Below are 24,365 nucleotides of genomic sequence, written 5' to 3'. Positions count from 1 at the left end.
ATTAGCAGAGGCCTCCTCCAATATAGGCATATATGTATTGTGTCCCAATTCTGGCCATATACGTTAGATATTAGTCATCAGGCCCTGTCGACATAGGCCACTGCCTATGTTGGGGAAAAAGTGATGCAATATATTGTATTTTAACGGAATTGATCCTATGTTCTCCTGTTCTTTCAAAAGTAAGCACAGCCAGAGGTGTCTGGCATCTACTTATCCCCTTCTAACTATGGCAGCTCACATCTTAGGCTGGGTTCACATTACGATGTGACAGTATGTTGCACATATATATTTCATCACATCATGTATGTACTGGCACTGACCCCAATGACTTTAATGGCCCAAAGTTATTCAGCTAGTGACTTTCAGGTAACTTCCCAAATGTATATGCGTATTTTCCAGAACTTAAAAGCATTCTGTTCTATACTATTACGTCCAGAAAATTCAAGTATACATTCGGGAAATTACCAAACTCTTGGCAATTAAAGTCAGTAAGGCCCTTGCCGGTACGAGCATGTATACTTTGGCATTCAATTTTAATAGGTTGCCAACGTATGCGTAAATATTCTTTGCCTGTTTTCCTTTCAAAAAGTAGTGCATGTACTTTACACCAGATTTTCATAAATGTTGAAAAGCAACAGATTTTGGACTTCTCTTAACAAACTCAGAAAAGTGGCCATGGCTTATGTTCTGGTGTAATTTGCACTCCATTTTTCAACCATTTGTGTGGTGGTGGAATTTATACCACTATGAAAGTAGTGTAAACAGTTATTTGTTTTCCATTGTATCCAGCTCACACGATTCACCCCAGCAACGTCACAGACAGCGTAGTACGACACCCAAGAACTGCAAGAAAACAACAAAGATCCAGTGTGGCCAATGTTGCGTCAAACTTGAAAGTAGTGATGTGTTTCGGAAAGTGATGTGTTTCGGGTGTAACCCCCTTAGTTTGATGTAACATTTTCGTGCTGGACCTTCACTGTTTTTCAGTGATGCACCACACTTTCAACAGTCCATGCTCCATGTTTGAAAATGGGGTTCAGGGAAGAATAAAATAGGATCAATAGGATCTATTAACCTGAATAGAACTTGTCCTGGTGAAAGGTCTCATTTAAGTGGAGCTCTGGGTATAAAAAGTTTAGTTAGAAGCTGGTTTGAAATGTGGCCCTTCTGTATGTATCACAATTAAATCAATGAGTACAAATAAACAGTTTTATAAGGATATTTACAGATCCATATAAAATCTCTGACACAACATATTTATTTCTGGGAAAATGGTTACTCAGCATGGGTATCAGGTTTGACAAAATCATCTACGTTTTTTTGTGGGCAAATTTTTTTACAGACTTCTACTTTCCCACAAACACCCTCATCCTGTCCCCTGGATTTTTTAAACTAAATAACTGTTCTGTTAATGTCTGCAGGTAAAACCTCAAGATGCTAACAGGCCAGTTGCCATTGCAATCTAAGTGGCTTGTCGCTAGCATTGCGGTCATGGGTCGACCCGTTTGTCACTCCAGCTGTAGATGTGATACACAGATGGTCACATGTTTGCATAACCATGCCCTTTATTTTTATCTAACTCTTTTGCTATCTTCCCCCATGCAAATAGCTCTCCCTGTGCTGCTAACTCCACCTCCATTGCTAGCTCTACCTAAAATCTCTCACACCCTATAGCCCTGGCCTTTTTTTTAGTAGGATGACACATCCCAACTATCTTGGCTTCTATACTTAAAGGAACCATAACTTGTATGGCAGATCCATTATAAAATGAATCCCAATCGATCAGGATTCTTGATTTGTAACAGGACCTATTGGAATTTCATCTGTGTTTTGGTCTTGTTCATGGCAAGGAAATTACTGCAAATTATGGATTTGTTATAGGAATAGTCTCTACTGACATCCCCTGGTAAATAAGACCCCTCATCCTGGGCTCCAATACTACAGTGTATCCTCAGCAAAGGATCTAAGTGAGTGGTTCATATTTGGACCCGGTGATCTAGCTTCGCAGATCTAGCAAATATATTGCGCAGCCATACCATATCAAAGTATGTTTAATTCTGATGTCTTGGTCCCCTGATGAACCTCAAGATTGTGAAGAACCAAACAAGGGGGAAATGCGTTGGGATATATGGGACATACATGTATTGTACACTTGTATTTAAGAGCAGGAAATTTAGTTTTGCAAACCATACATGATATGATTTTGGCCTTATTTACTTTGCTCAACACCCCATTTTCATATCTCTATCTGTTTGCTTGAGTTCACGTGCATTGTTTGTTTATTTGTTTACAGGTTTGAACACATTTGTGCCGGGGGACTTTTATTTTAGTGTATACCAAATGAATGTTATGTTTCAACTAGAGCTGATGTTCAATAATTTTGTGATAGCTTCTGATGGGCTTTGAAAAAAGAATTTTCTGCATCTGTACTGTCTGTAATAATAAGACTTACCTGCCATAAACGTACAATTATAAACAGGGTAAATCGCCATTTGCAGCTAGAATATACCAATAACGTCTTTGGGGGGGGGGGGGGGGGAATTTTGTTTTACACCGTTTTCTCACCATTTGTTTAGCATTGTTTAGTCTTTTTAGCAGCTGTCCACTTTACTTTGATGAAAACAATCAGCCACTACATTTTTGTCATCCCAACTTTTATTGTCCGTCTGCCTTTGCTGATGAAAACACTTTGTGCTCCCACCCTGCAGCCAAGAGAAAATTCCTAGATAGAATGAAATGATCGTGCTGGCATCTTCTACACTCAACATGTGAAACATCTGGTCCCTGGAAAGTGATTTACAAATTACAGTTCTGTACGGATTGTTTTGCCATAAGCACCTGCTCAGCAGTGCTCACTGTTCCCGCTGACTCCATTCATTATTCTATGTCTTAACATAAGGTGAATGGGTCCCAACAGAGGAAGCGAAGGAAAACGATTTCCTTGTTCTCACTGCTGGGACAGGTTACCAGAAAGTAAAGGCTATGGGCTATTGTGAATTGCGTCTAAGGTTAGCTTCACGTCTGTATTATAGATTCTCCATCTTAGGAGCACAACAAGGGAATTCAGGCTGTGATGGATCTGTCATGACAGAAACTAATGCCCAAAAGACCCTGTTAACTTATAATGGGATTTATCAGGTTCTATCATGATTTGCATCATTTTACTGCACAACTAGCCTCGCATGCTGAGCTATTTTTCCCACCATAAATGATGGAATCTCTAACAGAATGCAGAGAGAATGCACTTGTGGACCTAGCTTTAGCTGGAAAGTATAGAAGTGATCAGTAAAAAAGATATTTATTGAAGGGTTAGGATCAGTGGAAATGAGTTCAACCCAGGGACATACAGTAGGTACTATAGAGAAACCCATGTAGATGCCTTGGGCCCTTGGGGAGAGAATGCCAGTAACACATTGCCCTTGTCCCTATGAATATGGATGTGCTCTACCCAGGGAGTGCAATCACTTGACTTTGTTTATATCTGTAGTTTAAGAAAACCTAGTTGGAGCAGTCATTGGTATTTGTGATGCCTATTCATTTTAGTGGGGACTTGACCACGAGGACCAGGACTGGTGTTTTGATCGTTTATTCTGTGAATAACTTATTGAGTGAAATGATGCAGACATAGGCCCTTTTCAGACAAACATAATATGGATGCATTTCTGCATCCATTAAACCTTACAGGAGTTCTCTTTCCAAATATCTAAATTTGTATCTAAGTTTTGTGAGTTAAACATGTATAGTTTACCATTTTGTATATCACACTGCGACCTCTACTTACACTGTAGTATAAGTACCTGAGTTAAGTGTGTTGTTCTTTAATGCTATCACTGTTGGATTGTCTATGTAAGGATGAATGGAATTTTGGTCACATGACTCCCCTCAGATAAGTTTCTATGTAGAAACTGCTAGAAGGTCTGTGGGAGGAGTTTCCAAAGTCCAGCTTTTTCTCCTTAGGGGGCTAGAACCAATTAGTCTGTCCCTAGCTAGAGTAGTGTGCAGATGTGTCTGTCTGCCTCCTGCTAGGTCATGTGAGGAGAAGGAGCAATAGGCCTAGTTCAGTAATCCAGTTTTCAATTAAAGTCTGCTATGAAGCAAGTAACCAAGCCCTGTCCTTGCCAGTGAGTCAACTCCAGTTCCTGTTGCTTAAATTCAGCTCTGGGTCAGTCTCAACTTAGGGAGGGAGAATAATCTAGACATAAGAGGTAAAAGCTGAGTAAGGACCCTTCTGCAATCACTTATCTTTTTGTGGACTTCCAGCAGAAGTTAGTGCTGTGTGGCTTACGACTATCTGTATCTTATGCGCTGATATAGAGATTTGTAATACCCACAACTTTAAGTACAAGTCTTCTGAAGTATTATCACCATAATTAGCCAACCTGTGAAGGCCTTCTTGGAGGAGGATTTTGTTAATGGGACTATATCTATCATTATTAGTAACACTAAAGTATACTTTATCCAGTGTCTTTTTCAGTATTACTGCTAACAAATCACTTAAAGAGAACTGTGACCAGTATCCTCTCATCTATCCAAAAGTACTGTAACTTTGCATGTGCTGTAAGGAGAATATATTATGTGCACAGTGGACTTTGGTAAAGTTTACTCCTGTTTTGCAAGTCATCAGCTTGTCTGGAGTATTCCTATTGCACACACCATCACGGGTACACCTCCCAGACACCTCACTCAAGTGTACACCTGGGTGAAGGACTACCACCTATTGTGTAGACCCCCAGTTACAAAGGATGCAAGGTATCACAGGGGGATCTACAGGGTTAGTCAGCCACAAATCCATCCTTGACTTCACTAAAGAATAATACTCTTGGCTGCCCTAGACCATTTCATCTATCCTTCTAGTGGGCACCACAATGACCTAGACTGAAAGTTCATAGTGCTCTATGATGCTATATTATGGGGCATTAGACTCTCGATTGAGATTGGACTTGTAGATGTAACACGGATGGAAAAATATATCCATATTGCAATGATCTGAAAGCTGCCTTAAAGGGGTACTCCACCCCTAGACATCTTATCCCCTATCCAAAGGATAGGAGATAAGATGTCTGATCACGGGGGTACTACTGCTGGGGACCCCCGCGATCTCAGGTGCTGCACCCAGCATTCGTTTAGAGCATCAGTATTGAGACTTGCATTGAGGGGGTACGGCCGTGATGTCACTAGCGGGGCGTGACTGTGACGTCACGAGCCTCTGCTTTGCATCGCCAGTCATCCGACATGGAGCAAAGTTCGGGACCCCCACGATCAGACATCTTATCCCCTATCCAAAAGATGTCTAGGGGCGGAGTACCCTTTTAAAGGAGTAGTGGTTGTGGACACATGCTCAGTACTCTCTACAAAGTCTATGACAGGTATGGGAACAGTAAACGCAGCTTGATTTGATTTTTCAACAGATTTCATAGACTTTAGTGAAGAGAGACTACGTTGTTTTTTTGTCAGGTGGGAATGCAGTTGTTGAAGACAGCCACACATGACAGAATGGGAGAACCCTGTTCACCAGCCAAGTGTGGGTCCCTGAGGTGGGGCCCCATCTATATCCACCCTATATATATATATAGATACTCCATGTTTCATTTCCCCATCATTTTCAGAATTTTTGTTTGCTGACAGTGAATGAAAATATTCTTATTTATGTCCATTGATTGAGGACCTGTACAGTCCTATTTTAGCTGTTGGTGGAGTACTGGATAAAATCCTTTCTAGGGAATTATTTGTGAGCTAAACAGCCTGTTCTTAAGACTGATACATTTTGTAAACATTGGAAATTGATTAATACGCTGCAGGAAGTGGAGAGATTTGCGCTGCTGATGTACTTAGCTTACCAAGGATGTTCTAGATTGGATACAAGTGTATTTACTACTCAACTGGGAGTAAGGCAAGGTCTGGATGTAAACCAGCTAAAATCTGCAACACTAAATATATTCGGAAAGATGCAGATTGTAAACTTTATTTACAGAAAACATCTTAAAGAGGTTTGCCCACAAAACCCCTTCTTCCCATGTATGATTGGTAGGTTTCAGACCTCTGGGCCTTCCCCACCGATCATAAAAACTAGGGTCCCGTGACCCATCCCTTGTTTGGACAGATGCACTGCGGCTTTATTCAACTCTACAGACCACATGAAGGTAGCTGAGTGCTGTGCGGCCATTGCTCCATTCAACCAGAGGGGACACCGGTGAGTAATGGAGGGTCAGGCCCCAACTGATCAGACACTCATCCTCTTTTCTGTGTGTTTTGTGGACAATCCCCTTTAAAGGGGAACTTCTCCTATATGTTTCTCTGTTATCTGACCAGAGATTGGCTAAGCTTTGCATTGGTATATGAAAATAAAAGTAGGTTGTATAATCATGTTTTATAAAGGAATTAGAATTAGTCTGGGATAGTGTCAAGAGCAAATGTTATTGCTTCTATTTTTTTTTTTTTTGCTGTCCCCAATAGCCTAATAGGCAACAACTAGAATGAGACTACGAATACCTAGTTCATGGAAACTTCCTTTATTGGTATCAGTAAGTACAGGGGGTGAAATATCTTATCATCAAACACAAGGTACCCCATAAAGATAAAGATTTATCACTGATACTGATCTGCCACATGTGTTATCCCAGTATATGCAGAAACGTGCTGAAATGATTAGATGATATTTCTATCTTGGTCATGATATCATAGTTTGGGGATTTATAGATTCTACTGTCATCATCCAGTGTAATTTAAATATACATGTGCGTGATAATGGATAACACACCTACATCTGTAATGTATTGGCAATACTTGTGCTTTTGATGTAATGGGATCGGGATAAGAGGACTTGGATTCCCATTGCTTCATCCCATATTATTGGGATAAAGAACTTTTTTTATGCAAAATAGTCATTAAAATGTGATGGCCAAATACTGTAGACTTTAAGAGGCTGTCTAGCCTCAGTTACCAGTGCCAGATTTGTAAAGACGTACCTAAACATAATAATCAGAATATCATAAGATACCAGGGAGATCCCGGTTTCATTGCTTTCAGCATTAGTTGTTGTCTACTCTCTACATGTGCCGGAGCCAATGGTATAGCATAGGTTGCCCATGCCAAGGATAAGGCAAGTTTTGTGCCTTCTGACGGCCCAACAAATGTTGAGTGAACAGTAATGTGTATAGTCATTCACGCTCCCTACAGTAAGTGTAGTTCCCACAAACATGATAAGCAGCATGCTACTCTCTTTTGTACAGTAGCAGGGAATATGGTCTATCACCAGACTCCTTGCTCATGTACAGTACTGAGCAGTGTTGCATATACTGCGTGCATCGTTGCTCATTTTATATTGGCCAGGCTGAGTGTGAGAACAGTATAGTAGTGAGCAGTGATGCATACAGTGTATATCCTCTGTGCACTCACTTTACACATGTGGACGGTTATGAGGCAGAATACTAGTCACATTTTGCACCCCCTAAGAATATTGTACACAGGGTAGCTAGACAATCCCCCATGTAATTCCACTAACCATAACCCTAGGGTATTTAAAGGTTTGTCCACTTTTGACCAACTCATTTTGTTTGGAAGGTTCCCATGAGGTTAAGTTGATCACAAGATTGTTCAATTTCCCTGTAGCACCACCACAAGGCAAAGTAAACATTATACTGTGACAACTTGAAAACATAGACTTCTGGTAACAAGTCCATCCAAGATATTACTTCTGGTGTCATCCCTTTATGAGCCATTACTTGGGTGCCAAATCAAAATAAATCTATTCTACTGCTTACATTATATTACCTATTGTTTATGATGTACTTGGCTGTACTGTGGTTTACTGATATACTTGTGGTAGAGGGTGTGTGAGGGCAGATGGAATTACCCTAGGGGCAGATGTCATTAACCCTTTGTATTTGTGACACCAGGGCATGGTTTACCTTCAAGACCACCCGAAGGTATACCGCTAGATCCTGGGGTAGGCACGGGGGCAATAATGACTCTGACGCCAAGTTACGGACAACGGTAGCTTTACTGAGTGACAGATGGAACAGTCTATACAGCTTAGCCAGGCCAACGGAGGTGACCAGGGACTTCAGAGACCATATGGCTTGCAGGGACTTGTAGTGGACTGGGACAATATTGCTGCAGGCCACGCTGACTTGAATGAGACTGACTATACCCCAATTGTAGCTTACTTGTAGACTTGTGGCTGCTGGATGGACTTGAGGTCTCCTATGGACTCCAGACATACTCTTAGGACTTGACTTGGCTGGACCTCAGCAAAAGCTCAGAGCTGAGCTCAAAGAGAAAGAGAGTGAAGAGACTTCTCCCAGGGCTTATATAGGGGAGACTCTGGTGGGGTCCCATAGGTCACCCTTAGGTCACATGGTCACTGGGTTACACTCACATGACAACAGGTCAACCACATGACAAATATTCTTAAGGTACAACACTCTTATATACAATACATAGCATAAAACCAACTGTACAAAGGGAACAGGTTAAGGCGGCCCAGGGGACACTGCAGGGAGGCTGCCTGACAATGCAGCGAGGGTACAGGGGTATAACTTCTGCACTGGGCCACCACATACTTTCATTATATTTCTTTAAAAATAAAAACCTTTTGAATTTAAAAAAATATATATTCTTGGGGACAATTTTTGGAGCATTTTATTACATTTTTCAATGCTATACTCAAATAGTTTTCATTTTTATGCAATAACTGTATCATATTTTGTAAACCCATAATTTCAACATAATGTTGGCACAAACATTCCAATGCTTTAGTCTCCCACTGATTCTTTTAGACTTGTGGTCTCTGGTCATGTTTAATCTTGATGTTGTTTCCTCTGCAGCCCACGGGGGGTGAGCGTCACGTTTTCCATGAGAAAGTACTGAAAAAGAAGAGACTGTGTGCTGCTTGTAGTGAACCTGTCGTAACCCAAGGCAGCGTCTGCAGAGGTGAGCAGTGACAACTATTACTAACCTGATTATAACATCACATGTGGGGCATATCACAAGTGAATATATACAAGTACTGTATTTTTCGCCATATAAGACGCTCCAGCATATAAGTCGCACCCAATTTTAAAGGGTGAAAATCTAGAAAAAAAAGATTCTGAACCTTCAATCTGCGGACCTCCAGATGTTGCAAAACTACAACTCCCAGCAAGCCATGCCAGGAGTTGTAGTTTTGCAACATCTGGAGGTCCGCAGGTTGAAGACCTCTGGTATAGGAGGTAATACTCACGTGTCCCCGTCGCTCCGGAACATCTCTGCTGCCAGGTATCCTCGCTCTCCGTCGCCGCCATCACGTCGCTACGCATGCCGCTCCTATTGGTTGACGGGACGGCGTGCGCGACGACGTGATGACGATGAAGGAGAGCGCCGGCCATGCAGGGGATCCTGGCACGGAGCAGACAAAGAGGAGGCAGGTAAGGTCCCTCCCGGTGTCCTGTAAGCTGTTCGGGACGCCGCGATTTCACCGCTGCAGTCCCGAACAGCTTGACTGAGCAGCCGGGTTAGTGTCACTTTCGTTTCACATGCGGCAGTCAGCTTTGATCACCGTGTCTGAAGGGTTAATACAGGGCATCACCGCGATCAGCCGTTGATGGCCGCAGGGACCACTGCGATTGGACAGGTTTTAATATGTATTTGCCGTATAAGACGCACGACTTCCCCCCCCCAGTTTAGAATCTTGCAATTCTGGAAATGGCCGTGATGAGATGTGAAAACAGAAGACGCCACTGACCAGGATATATGACTTCAATGGGAGCTGAGCTGCAGTAACCTGGCACGGCCACTACACAGTATATAAAGCCGAGGCTTTCAGCTCTGTAGACTGTGTTTATATTTTGGTGCCGCAGCTTACCCAAACAGCTGGTTGGCAACCCAGTTATTGATGGCCTATCCTGAGGACAAGGCCATCAATCATATTTGCCATTTTCACAGGAACTGAATGGAATAGCAACTTGGCCCTAAGCAGTACCAGACACAAACTATAAACAGTTGTGTCACTGTTTCTGGATAAAATCAGCCATGTTTTTTAACCCTAGAAACCTTTTTAAAAGAAATGGGTCATCAGTATTACCTGCACTAACCTTTTAGTGCAGGTGACACTGATGAACATGGTCTTTACCTTTCTGTTCTTCATGGCTCTGTTGCTCTGTTATACCCATTTTCGGAATATGCTAATTGTGACGGATCCTAGAGTCACCCTACCTACTTGGATGGACTTTAGGACATCACTATTTGTACCCCTCAGTTGATGTATTCCAGTGACATAAAGCTTAGAGTTAAAATACTTTTATTTACTGTTTTAATACACTTTCTGCACACGGTCCACTTTCGGTGCACAATACACCTTTTTGCACATGGTCTACCTTTTGCACACTGTCCACCTCCTTTACACAATCCACTTTTTGCACACGGTCCACTTTTTGCACACGGTCCACTTTTTGCACACGGTTCACCTTTTGTACAATACACTAATTCTACACATGCTTCTCCTTTTTGCACACAGTCCAACTTCTGCACACCTCCACCTTTTGCACTCAAGGCACTGTATAGGGAGAGCTAATCACCTTTATTGGATTATCTCCCAGACTCACTGTCACCTGTATTGTCTTTACTGACCCTTCCCCCTGTGATGTCCTTCCTATAAAAGAAGACACTTGTTCCACAATAAAGGGTTCTGATTTTATACCTGAAGACTGGTGTTGCCTTGTTCTTTGGGTACAAGGATGCAATAATCTCTAGTTCTGCCTGGGGATATTGCCTGTGATATGCTGGGGCTCGTCATCCGGAAAGAGAAGTCACTTTTGGCGGAGTCAGTCCGTCACACTAATATTATACTGATATAAGTTGGCTTGGTGCACATGAGGCGTTCCTAAGACTCAAGTGCACCCTGACATCCAGCCCACTTTTGCCTTTGTCTGGCCCACCATATGAATATGCATAACGCAACCCCTGTACACAGTGCGTGCACAATTTTCTCATGCAGCAGGAAGTAAGTAAAAGTGAGGGTAACCTTTTTTAGGTTTCCTTTGAGAAGCTGATCACAAGGTGTTCTGCTACTGGAACCCCAAGCAATCTGTGAGGGAAACCACTTCTGTTTTCAGTATCCATATTACCACAGGAGAAATGAAACGTTACACAGATCCCATTGAAATGAATGAACAGTATGTGTAATACTCACCCAGAGTGGGAGATGCTTTCTGAAGCCCCTCCTCACTGTAATTAATAAATGAGGGTCTTAATTAGAGGCCTTGCCCCTGTTATCTCTGAATTCACTCATAGGATATTTAAAAAGTCAGAGAAATAAAGATTGTCATGTTGAACTAAAAATATATAATATAAATGAATAAAATATGTTATCTAAGATTGTGTTAGTCATCTAAACGATTTTGTGTTCGGACATAGATTTACATCAGTCTGTTTATAGCCAAGAATTGTGCTCAGCTGTATAAAGTAGAGTATGCCCCGCATGTGAAGTGGTCACTCGGGATCAGAATATTTATTCTATGCAGAGTTTCAGGAAGAAAACATTACATTGCACCACCTGTTTTTATTTATCTATACTCTTTCTTGGAACTCAATGTACATTGAGTTAAAACCATTCTTCTTCATTTTCTCTGGGGCTTGACTTCGCCCTTCTGACAAATGTCAGAATTTAACTCTTTGGAAGAAAATTGTCTAATGCTTCTGTTCTCAATAGAATTTAAGTGACCAGACTGCTCTGATCATACAACTTGACTTCAATGCTCAGCGAGCAAACCACCGCCAAACTAGATAAAGATGGCTGCTCTGTGTGGGTAGAGTTGTCGATGCCTCTACCATGGTGTTTTATTGTCTTACTGTGTGTGTAATAGGCAAATGAGCATTTATAGTCAGTGTCCCTAATGGTATAAAACCAATGGACTAGAAGCAGAGCATCATATAGGGTAAACCAGTACCAGTAATGCAGTAATTCAAAAATGTCTCAGCTATAGGTGCCAATGATCATGTCTGGTAGGAAAATGTGCCAAAACGCATTATATTTGGTTGTGTTCTAATTAAATTACCAAATCCAGAAGAATTGGTAGCAATTGTTGCCTGTTTTTTCCAGCAGTTATTTGTTGATTCCTTTCTGATTCAGATTGTATAAGGAGATATAGTGAGTGTAAATATTTTCTTACAGGATGGGTTTTTAGTTATGGCAATTTCTAACTATCGACAAGCAACTGGAATTTGCCCCATCAGTTGAACTTTTCTAGTATTTTTGGTTTCTTTAATGTGCTGCTTAGTGGGGTTTTGCTGTTTTGTGTTTTTGTACAAAGCCACAACACTTGTCACCTCAAGATATCAAGCCTCTGTATGTTTAAAAGATGAGGATTAAGCACATCACTGCTATACTCTATTCATCATTACCATATTATGAACCGGCATATAGACTGTCTGATCATAGACTGTCTGATCATAGACTGTCTGATCATAGACTGTCTCATCATAGACTGCCTCATCATAGACTGCCTCATCATAGACTGTCTGATCATAGACTGCCTCATCATAGACTGTCTGATCATAGACTGTCTGATCATAGACTGCCTCATCATAGACTGCCTCATCATAGACTGCCTCATCATAGACTGTCTGATCATAGACTGCCTCATCATAGACTGTCTGATCATAGACTGTCTGATCATAGACTGTCTCATCATAGACTGTCTCATCATGGACTGTCTCATCATGGACTGTCTCATCATAGACTGTCTCATCATAGATTGTCTCATCATAGACTGCCTCATCATAGACTGTCTGATTCTCATCATTTTCCTTTAACCCCTCTTGTGAACGAACCATGCAGGCTTCTGCTCACTGATTTTTTTCATTTTGCATAATTTTCAAATGTATGAGGATTGGACCAAACATTTAGGTATTAGGGCATAAGATCTATGGACAGATACTGCCCACAGTCCAGTAATGACCCCATTCAAGTTTATATACAGTGTTTGCATTAAGAAAATAAAGAATTGCTCCTGAAATGTATTTTATTAACCCAATTTAGGTGGATTTTGTCTATAGTTAGTAGGAGGCCCATGACCTTTAAGGCTTTGAGGCCCGGATTTCTCTTCATCCCTAGAACATCTTAGAACTTGATTTGAGGGGTCTGTACACACTTCAATAATTCATATGATTCTACGGACTGTTCTTGTTGCTTGCGATCTTCTCAAAGTGTAAATATTTGCACCCAACTACTTCTGAAATCTGCAGAACATCTTCTACTTCCTTCTACTTCTGCAGACCTTGAGCTATGCTAAAAATGTTGATGGTGTGATTTCCATATCATTGTTTGTAAATGCAATCGGTGAATGGTCTGGCAATGGGATAGCCCCCTATCTAAGCTTTAGGTGCCTCACCTCGGCACCCTGAAAGTAAGATGATGATTTGATTGCAAGAAGGGGAAATTGATTTAGGCTTTATCAAAATGACTGTGTAAAGGAACCTTTAGGGCCCAGGATGCAGAATGCTGACTCAGCTTACTCACTGTAACTATAAAGATAAGCAAGCCAAGGTATATGTAGAGACATAGGGGGGCAGTGCTTGACTCTCAGCACCTTGTAATAGTTTGTTGTTTAATATGTTTCTGAGAGACTTTCCTTTGTTTTAAGTCCTGACAGGAAGAAGGTCAGAAGGGTCATGTAGACCAAATAAGTGAATCTGCTCTTCTATAGGCACTGACAATGTTTATTTGTACCAGTCCCATTATGGACTTCCCTGGTTGCAAACTCAGCTGTCAGTGATAATGTTAGCCATGTGCATGGCTAACATAGGGTGTAACTGTTTTAGACATATATTTGGTGGAATTTCCTGGTGACCTCCTGCATTGCTCTGTCCGTAGCCTACCAGTTTGGTTTGCAGCTAAACCTCAGTTAATGAGTGGCGCTGAGATTTGTAGGACTCCAAATTTAGGTCAGTCAGTCTCAATTGAGCCCTTTGTGAGCCAAACCTCAGTGGTCAGTAATACGAGCAGGGAGTTCAGATTGCAGTGTAATGTCACAGTGTCACATAGAACAGCGACTCATAGTTAAGTTGTTGACTTTTCCTGTAAACTATAAATGAGGAGTTTCCAGTTTTCCCATTAAACCACATTTAGCTATGACTCCAAGCTATGGGAGATTTTAATGTTCGGCTTCAAGTATGTGACATAAATAGGAATCAACACTCAGGCTTTCCTTTAGCAACAGATGACGTTTGTGCTATTTGTCTCACACTAATGGACCAGTAGTGTCATCTATCAAAGGGACAGCTTTCATATATAGACCATTTATATCTGTGAAGTTCATACAATGTCTTGGACATCACAGTGTATTTTGGCAGATCTCCTCACTATAAACTCGATAGTGTACCTTAAAGGGGTACTTCGGTGGAATACATTTCTTTTTAAATCAACTGGTGCCGAAAGGTTAAACGGATTTGTAAATTAAACGGAAGAAGTAGGAATTCAGCTCACCTCATTCAGAACGTGCACGGCCAGCCTCTGGATACTAGATAAAAAGTTACACTGTGTAAAAGCTTTATTGTAATCCAAGTTAAAAGTCCATGGAAGGTAAGGAACAAATAAGCACAAGGACAAAAGTGCATGGTTGGAGCACCTCAGAATGCCAACGTGTTTCAGGCCATTTGGCCCTTAATCATGGCAGACATGTTGTCTCTAAAGGAGTGTGTTGGAGAGACAACATGTATGCCATGACTAAGGGCCAAATTGCCTGAAACACGTCAGCGTTCTGAGGTGCTCCAACCATGCACTTTTGTCCTTGTGCTTATTTGTTCCTTGCCTTCAATGGACTTTTAACTTGGATTACAATAAAGTACCTTTTACACAGTGCTGGCTCAGCCCTTCCTTGATTTTTGTCTAGATTTGTAAATGACTTCTATTTAAAAATCTTAATCCTTCCAATACTTATCAGCTGCTGTAAACTACAGATGAAGTTCTTTTCATTTTGAATTTATTTTCTGTATGACCACAATGCTCTCTGCTGACACCTCTGTCCATGTCAGGAACTATCCAAAGCAGAAGAGGATTGCTATGGGGCTTTGCTCTTACTCTGGACAGTTCCTGACACAGATAGAGGTGTCAGCAGAGAGCACTGTGGTCAGACAGAAAAGAACTATACAACTTTCTCTGTAGTATACAGCAGCTGATAAGTACTGGAAGGATTACGATTTTTAAATAGAAGTCATTTACAAATCTGTTTAACTTTCTGGCACTAGTGGATAAAAAAAAAAAAAAAAAAAACATTTCTCACCGGAGTACCCCTTTAACCCCTTAAGGACCAAGGGCGTACAGGTACGCCTTTGCTCCCTGGTACTTAAGGACCAAGGGCGTACCTGTACGCCCGTGGGAATTTCGGTCCCCGCCGCGCGCCGGGCGGGGATCGCGCCGGGGTGACTGCTGATATCTATCAGCAGGCACCCCGCGCAAATGCCCAGGGGGGTCATTAGACCCCCCCATGTTGGCGATCGGCGCAAATCGCAAGTGAATTCACACTTGCGATTTGCGCCGATTCCGGGTCATACGGGTCTATGGTGACCCGGTGACCCGGAATAGAAGGGGGATCGCGGGTGTCCTAGACACCCACGATCCCCCTGTAGCGATAGGAGTGAGGTGGCAGGGTTGCCACCCCTCCTATCTCTGCTATTGGTGGTCTAGACGCGACCACCAATAGCAGATCGGGGGCGTAGGGGTTTACTTTCGGTTTCCCCGTCCTGCCCTCCCACAATAGGCGGGGCAGAACGGGGAAACCGACAGGGACCGGCACCGAAGATCCACTTACCCATCGGCGATGGCAGCGGCGACGATCAGCGGCGGCAGCGGGCGACGATCGGCGGAAGAAGAGGACCGGGACGCAGCTCCCTGGATCCAACGGAAGCCGGTGAGTTACTTAGCAACATCTGGAGGGCTACAGTCTGAGACCACTATAGTGGTCTCTAAACTGTAACCCTCCAGATGTGGCAAAACTACAACTCCCAGCATGCCCAGAGAGCTGTTTAGGCTTGCTGGGAGTTGCAGTTTTGCAACAGCTGGAGGTCTACAGTCTTAGACCACTGCAAAGTGATCTCTATACTGTGCACCTCCAGATCTTGCAAAACTACAACTCCCAGCATGCCCAGACAGCAGTTTGCTGTCTGGGCATGCTGGGAGTTGTAGTTTTGCAACATCTGGAGGTCCACAGTTTGGAGACCACTATGCAGTGGTCTCTAAACTATAGCTCTACAGATGTTGCAAAACTGCAACTCCCAGCAAGCCTAAACAGCAAACAGCTGTCTCTGCATGCTGGGAGTTGTAGTTGCGATCCCTCCAGCTGTTGCATAACTACATCTCCCAGCATGCCTTTCGGCGATCAGTACATGCTGGGAGTTGAAGTTTTGCAACAGCTGGAGGCACACTGGTTGGAAAATACTGAGTTAGGTAACAGAACCTAACTGAAGGTTTTCCAACCAGTGTACCTCCAGCTGTTGCAAAAGTACAACTCCCAGCATGCACGGTCTGTCAGTACATGCTGGGAGTTGTAGTTTTGAAACAGCTGGAGGTTTGCCCCCCCCCCCCCATGTGAACATACAGGGTACATTCACACTGGCGGGTTTACAGTAAGTTTTCTGCTTCAAGTTTGGGCTGTGGCAAATTTTTCACCGCAGCGCAAACTCCTAGCCGTAAATTCACTGTAAACGCCCGCCAGTGTGAATGTACCCTAAAAACACTACACTTACACATAATAAAGGGTAAAACACTACACATACACCCCCTTACACTGTCCCCCTAATAAAAACTAAAAAACATATTGTACGGCAGTGTTTCCAAAACAGAGCCTCCAGCTGTTGCAAAACAACAACTCCCAGCATTTCCGGACAGCCACTGACTGTCCAGGCATGCTGGGAGTTTAGCAACAGCTGGAGGCACCCTGTTTGGGAATCACTGGCGTAGAATACCCCTATGTCCACCCCTGTGCAATCCCTAATTTAGTCCTCAAATGCGCATGGCGCTCTCTCACTTTGGAGCCCTGTCGTATTTCAAGGAAACAGTTTAGTGCCACATATGGGGTATCTCCGTACTCGGGAGAAATTGCGTTACTAATTTTGGGGGCTTTTTTTCCTTTTACCCCTTATGAAAAAGAAAAGTTGGGGTCTACACCAGCCTGTTAGTGTAAAAAAAAATTTTTTTTTACACTAACATGCTGGTGTTGTCCTTTACTTTTTATTTTCACGGGAGGTAAAAGGAAAAAAAGACCACCAAAATTTGTAACGCAATTTCTCCTGAGTATGGAGATACCCCATATGTGGGCGTAAAATGCTCTGCGGACGCACAACAAGGCTCAGGAGTGAGAGCGCACCATGTACATTTGAGGCCTAAATTGGTGATTTGCACAGGGGTGGCTGATTTTACAGTGGTTCTGACATAAACACAAAACAATAAATACAGACATCTGACCCCATTTTGGAAACGACACCCCTCACGCAACGTAACAAGGGGTATAGTGAGCCTGAACACCCCACAAATTTTCATTAAAGTTGGATGGGAAAGTGAAAAAAAAATTATTTTTTTCACTAAAATGCTGGTGTCACCCTAAATTTTTCATTTTCACAAGGGAAAATAAAAAAAAGCCCCCCAAAATTTGTAACCCAATTTCTTCTGAGTAAGAGCATACCCCATATGTGGATGTAAAGTGCTCTGCAGGTGCACTACAATGCTCAGAAGAGAAGGAGCGCCATTGGGATTTTGAAGAGAAAATTTGTCCGGAATTGAAGGCCACTTGTGTTTACAAAGCCCCCATGGTACCAGAACAATGGACCCCCCCATATGTGACCCCATTTTGGAAACTACACCCCTCATGTAATGTAATAAGGGGTGCAGTGAGCATTTACGCCCCACAGGTGTCTGACAGATTTTTGGAACAGTGATCCGTGAAAATGAAAAATGTAATTTTCCATTTGCACAGCCCACTGTCCCAAAGATCTGTCAAACGCCAGTGGGGTGTAAATGCTCACTGCACCACTTATTAAATTCTGTGAGGGGTGTAGTTTCCAAAATGGGGTCACATGTGGGGGGGGTCCACTGTTCTGGCACCATGGGGGGCTTTGTAAATGCACATGGCCCCTGACTACCATTCCAAACGAATTCTCTTTCCAAAAGCTCAATGGTGCTCCTCCTCTTCTGAGCATTGTAGTTCGCACGTAGTGCACTTCAGGTCCACTTATGGGGTACCTCCATACTCAGAAGAGATGGGGTTACAAATTTTGGGGGGTATTTTCTGCTATTAACCCTTGCAAAAATTTGAAATTTGGGGGGAAACACATATTTTAGTGAAAAATATATATATATTTTTTTACATATGCAAAAGTCGTGAAACCCGTGTGGGGTATTAAGGCTCACTTTATTCCTTGTTACGTTCCTCAAGGGGTCTAGTTTCCAAAATGGTATGCCATGTGTTTTTTTTTTGCTGTTCTGGCACCATAGGGGCTTCCTAAATGCGACATGCCCCCTGAGCAAAATTTGCTCTCAAAAAGTCAAATATCACTCCTTCTCTTCGGAGCATTGTAGTTCGCCCGTAATGCACTTCATGACAACTTATGGGGTACCTCCATACTCAGAAGAGATGGGGTTACAAATTTTGGGGGGTATTTTCTGCTATTAACCCTTGCAAAAATGTGAAATTTGGGGGGAAACACACATTTTAGTGGAAAAAAAAATATTTTTTTTACATATGCAAAAGTCGTGAAACACCTGTGGGGTATTAAGGCTCACTTTATTCCTTGTTACGTTCCCCAAGGGGTCTAGTTTCCAAAATGGTATGCCATGTGGGTTATTTTTGCTGTTCTGGCACCATAGGGGCTTCCTAAATGCAACATGCCCCCCAAAAACCATTTCTGAAAAACGTACTCTCCAAAATCCCCTTGTCGCTCCTTCGCTTCTGACCCTCTACTGCGCCCGCCGAACAATTTACATAGACATATGAGGTATGTGCTTACTCGAGAGAAATTGGGCTACAAATATAAGTATACATTTTCTCCTTTTACCCCTTGTAAAAATTCAAAAATTGGGTTTACAAGAACATGTGAGTGTAAAAAATAAAGATTGTGAATTTTCTCCTTCACTTTGCTGCTATTCCTGTGAAACACCTAAAGGGTTAAAACACTTACTGATTGTCATTTTGAATACTTTGGGGGGTGTAGTTTTTATAATGGGGTCATTTGTGGGGTATTTCTAATGGGAAGACCCTTCAAATCCACTTCAAACCTGAACTGGTCTCTGAAAAAAAGCGAGGTTCAAAATTTTGTGAAAAATTGGAAAATTGCTGCTGAACTTTGAAGCCCTCTGGTGTCTTCCAAAAGTAAAAACACGTCAATTTTATGATGCAAACATAAAGTAGACATATTGGAAATGTGAATAAAATAAAAAAATATTTTGAATATCCATTTTCCTTACAAGCAGAGAGCTTCAAAGTTAGAAAAATGCTAAATTTTCAAATTTTTCATCAAATTTGGGGATTTTTCACCAAGAAAGGATGCAAGTTACCACAAAATTTTACCACTATGTTAAAGTAGAATATGTCACGAAAAAACAATCTCGGAATCAGATTGATAACTAAAAGCATTCCAGAGTTATTAATGTTTAAAGTGACAGTGGTCAGATGTGCAAAAAACGCTCTGGTCCTAAGGTGTAAAATGGCCTGGTCCTTAAGGGGTTAATCTCTATATGCAAAAATGTATTTTTAAATTTGATGATATGATGTTTCTTCCAAAACCTAAATTAGTAGTAGAAATACAATCTCCCACTTTGGATAAAAAATGGCCAGTGCAGGAAGTGGGATTCCAAAACTTTATTGTACAAAAACCGACATCAGAAAACATTCTATCATACATAGGATCTTTGATTTCCCACTTTGTCTGAATTCATCATGGCTTTTCATTGTCTAGTTGTCTTTGGCATCGGACAAGTTGATTCCTATTCCTACCTCATAGGCCGCAATGTAAAATCTCTAACTATGATAAGTAAGTTATAGGCCCCCCCCCCCGTCTCATACAGGTCAAATAATTTTTAACTTTCCTAAAGCCCAGAAGTAACCCCAACCTCTGCATCCCCTATAGTTACACCCCTGCTTGATATATTGTTGTGTGGTAGAGGGTGTGATGCAGGGCAGATGGAATTACCCTAGGGGCGGATGGCATTAACCCCTTGTGTTCGTGACACCAGGGCGGGGTTTATCCTCAGTACCACCCGAAGGTATACCGCTGGATCCTGAGCTAGGCACGGGGGCAATAATGACTCCAACGCCAAGTTACGGAACAACGGTAGCTTTACTGAGTTAGACAGGTGGAAAAGTCTTTACAGTTTAGCCAGGCCCACGGAGGTGACCAGTGACTTCAGAGACCTTAGGGCTTGCTGGAACTTGTAGTGGACTGGGACAATTTTGATGCAGGCCAAGCTGACTGAAGACAGGTTGACTTGGACTGACTTGACTATGATAGACTATTACAGATTTTACCCCGTTGTAGCTTACCAGGCTCTGACTTGGACCTGGGGGTAATGGACTTGTAGACTTGTGGCTGCTTGACAGACTTTAAGCCTCCTCTAGACTCCGGACACACACCTAGGACTTGACTGTACTGCAACTCAGCAAACAGCATATGAGAGTGAAGAGACTCCTCCCAGGACTTATATAGGGGAGACTCTAGTGGGGTCCCATAGGTCACCCTTAGGTCACATGGTCACTGACACCTCACTGGGTTACAATCACATAACAGATGTTTAACCACATGACAACTGTTTTTAAAGCTATAACATTTTAGATACATTACATAGCATGAAAATTACTGTACAAGGGGAACAGGTACAGGGGGGCCCAGGGGACACTGCAGGGAGGCTGCCCGACAGGACAGAAAGGGTACAGGATAACAACTCCTGTATTGGGCCACCACAGTTGTAAAATGTCACATATGGTGATAATTGTCTTTAAGTCTATGAGCAGTGACCACAATGATGAGGGACTTTCCATGGGTACATCTTGGTGGCATTGTAAGTTTTCCTGGAAAGTCCAACTTATTATTTTAGTTTTGGCGATGCTGAGAAATTTTTAATTTACAAAGAGATGTCAAATGAAAAAAAATGATTCCTGATCCATAGTTCTTTTTATGCAAACCTTCCATATAGTGAAACAAATACAGACATTTCAACACAGAGAACAATAAAACAGCAGGGTTTGGGTATTAAATATGGTCCTATCTAACTCCCTACTTTTCTCTTTTTATTTTCCAGTGTGCAAGATTACAAGTCACAAGAAATGTGAAGGAAAGGTGAGTCTGAACTCTAAATTGTTACAGTGTATTCTTAAAGGGTTGCTTCGCCCCTAGACATTTTATCTGATCGCGGGGGGTTCCCGCCGCTGTCACACCCCCTCCCATGGACTTGCATTGAGGGGATGTGGCCATGACATCACAAGTGGGGCGCGTCTGTGACGTCACAAGCCTCCGGCGCTGCACCCGACATTCTAAAGGAACGCAGGGAGATTGTGGGGGTCCCTCTGCTGGATAGGGGATAAGATGTCTAGGGGCAAAGTACCCCTTTAAAGTGGTAATAGTTAGATTTTTTGCCAGCGATCCCAACAATTTTGACATGGCCCACTAGTTGGATATGATCCACAATCTAGTGCCTTAGATAAAGGCAGGACTCTTTCACTGAGGAAGGGCACTGTGGTAAAGATCCAACAGAATGAATTTCCTTTCTGATCCACGTGGCCACTTATCTCATTCTTAGGAATAATTTATTTGTGCAGCTTAGCCAAAATTGTAGATGTATATAGTCCATCATTTATATATACCTGTTATTCTCATCTCTATTTAATAAGTGCAAGGTATACTGGGTTTATTCCATAGTACGTGCTTAGAGAGTTTTTCATCCCCATTACTGTCATTCATGGTAAGGTGGAGCCGCTGGACATACTTTTTAGGCAGAGTTGCTGTGAATGGGTCTTCTGTCCGAGTCATGGGTGGAGGGGTCCCTGTCTGCCTGTAAACCGGTGTCCCTGTGAAGTTTATACTCACCTACTATTAAGCCTATGTTTATATGTTCTGCTAGATAAAGAATCTTTGTGGCATCTCTACGGGAGTCTTGTATGTTGGTTTTCCTAAGCTTGTCTATATAAAAACCTGAGCCCTGTGAAGTTTTAATTCACCGACTAATAAGGCTAAGTTTGCATGTGCTGCCGGATAAAGATCTTTTATGGTATCTATACAGGAGACCCCTGGGTTTCCCAGGGTTGTGACTCTGAATGTTTATTCTTCCATGCACTGCACCTTTTTCAATGTATTTACAGGATTTGTGTGAATGGGATCATAAAGTGATCTAATTGCTTTTAATTTAATAAAGAAAACAAAATGTGTTTAAAAGTCAGCCATAATATAGACACACAAGCCTCATAGGGCATGGACTGTGTTTCAGATTTTAACAGTTGGGCAATCAGAGGCCGGATAGGGCCCAGGATTTAACCACATAGAAGCCACAATTTCTATTGACTATGGCATGTAGGGTGTTAAATTATTGACATCAAAGTTATCTTGAATGCTGTCTGCTGACATCTGGTGCCAGCTGCAGGTAGTAGACGGCACCTCACCTGGTTGCAGTCTCCATTTCATACAACTCTACGCAACATTTGACATACATAAAAAAGTAGAGATGAGCGAAGTTCCAGTGATTCGATTCGTAACAAACTTCTCGGCTCGCAGTTGCTGACTTTATCCTGCATAAATTAGTTCAGCTTTCAGGTGTTCCGGTGGGCTGGAGACTCTCTCCTAGGACTGTATCTGCCTTTTCCAGCCCACCGGAGCACCTGAAAACTGAACTAATTTATGCAGGATAAAGTCAGCAACTGCCGAGTAGAGAAGTTTGTGACAAATCGAATCACTGTAACTTCGTTTTTTTTTTTTTATGAATATTCCCAGGCTATCTATAATTTAAAAAAAAAAAAAAAAAAAAACCTGTCCATACCCCCCTGTTGCCTCTGGTAACACCGCTCCGATGCAAAAAAAAAATGCTGTCCCTGCAGCTATTGCCTGTGTGTCTCAGTGATGAGTCCAAATACAGGAAGTGAGGACAGGACGAACAGGGCTCTGTGCAGGCTCTTGGCTTGTCAATCATCCTCATGTGTGAGCTTGGAGCATGTTATAGAGCCTCAGTGCACAGAGCCCTGCTTGTCCTCAGTGCACAGAGCCCTGCTTGTCCTCAGTGCACAGAGCCCTGCTTGTCCTCAGTGCACAGAGCCCTGCTTGTCCTCAGTGTAGAGAGCCCCGCTTGTCCTCAGTGTACAGAGCCCCGCTTGTCCTCAGTGTACAGAGCCCCACTTGTCCTCAGTGTATGGAGCCCTGTTTGTCCTCAGTGCACAGAGCCCTGCTTCTCCTCAGTGCGCAGAGCCCTGCTTGTCCTCAGTGTACAGAACCCTGCTTGTCCTCAGTGTACAGAGCCCTGCTTGTCCTCAGTGTACATAGACCTGCTTGTCCACAGGGTACAGAGCCCTGCTTGTCCTCAGTGCACAGAGCCCTGCTTGTCCTCAATGTACAGAGCCCTGCTTGTCCTCAGTGTACATAGACCTGCTTGTCCACAGGGTACAGAGCCCTGCTTGTCCTCAGTGCACAGAGCCCTGTTTGTCCTCAATGTACAGAGCCCTGCTTGTCCTCAGTGCGCAGAGCCCTGCTTGTCCTCAGTGTGCAGAGCCCTGCTTGTCCTCAGTGTACAGAGCCCTGCTTGTCCTCAGTGTACAGAGCCCTGCTTGTCCTCAGTGCACAGAGCCCTGCTTGTCCTCAGTGTACAGAGCCCTGCTTGTCCTCTGTGTACAGAACCCTGCTTGTCCTCAGTGTACAGAGCCCTGCTTGTCCACCTTCACTTTCTGTATTTGTTCTCCTCACTGAGACAAGCAGGCTATAGCTGCAGGGACAAAAATATAAAAAAAAGTTAACTAATGCATACTAAAATATATAATATTACACTGAACCTACACAACAAATGAAGTGTGAATAAACTCTTATGTAATAACAGTATTTAATGCTTCATTGCATATAAAGCCTACAAGCATGTTCGGGTCACATCATTACCTTTGCTACAGTGTAACCAAAACCTGAATCATGGTTGGTTTTTTGCATAGATACTTTCAGAATGATGGGAAGATTCTATAACTAACCCCCATACCCCCCCCCACCCCCACCCCCTGCCATGGTTTTGCTCCATGCTGCCTACAGTTCATGTCTTCATCAAACTTCAACTAAGCTACTTATGTATTATTAGCTGCAGCCATACAAGTTCCTATGTTCCCATGCTGATTTTCTGTCCAAACTTTAACTTGTTATGCTGCATTAAGTATAACTTAGCA

General features: G+C 42.6%; 1 protein-coding gene across 6 annotated transcripts in view; it reads left to right on the top strand.

Annotated features, from left to right (window-relative positions):
- TNS2 (tensin 2) overlaps positions 1–24,365 on the top strand; it is a 181,570-nt gene that overhangs the window by 81,082 nt on the left and 76,123 nt on the right. For all 6 annotated transcript variants that reach the window (XM_056555326.1, XM_056555323.1, XM_056555327.1 and 3 more), the window contains exons 2-3: positions 8,826–8,931; positions 21,263–21,300. In XM_056555326.1, coding sequence (XP_056411301.1) covers positions 8,826–8,931; positions 21,263–21,300 — 144 coding nt within the window. The remainder of the gene's footprint in view (positions 1–8,825; positions 8,932–21,262; positions 21,301–24,365) is intronic.

The sequence above is a fragment of the Hyla sarda genome, chromosome 2, assembly GCF_029499605.1.
Source record: "Hyla sarda isolate aHylSar1 chromosome 2, aHylSar1.hap1, whole genome shotgun sequence".
NCBI lineage: Eukaryota > Metazoa > Chordata > Amphibia > Anura > Hylidae > Hyla > Hyla sarda.
The sequence above is the reverse complement of the archived record's forward strand: the minus strand, read 5'-3'. Positions and strand labels throughout refer to the sequence as shown.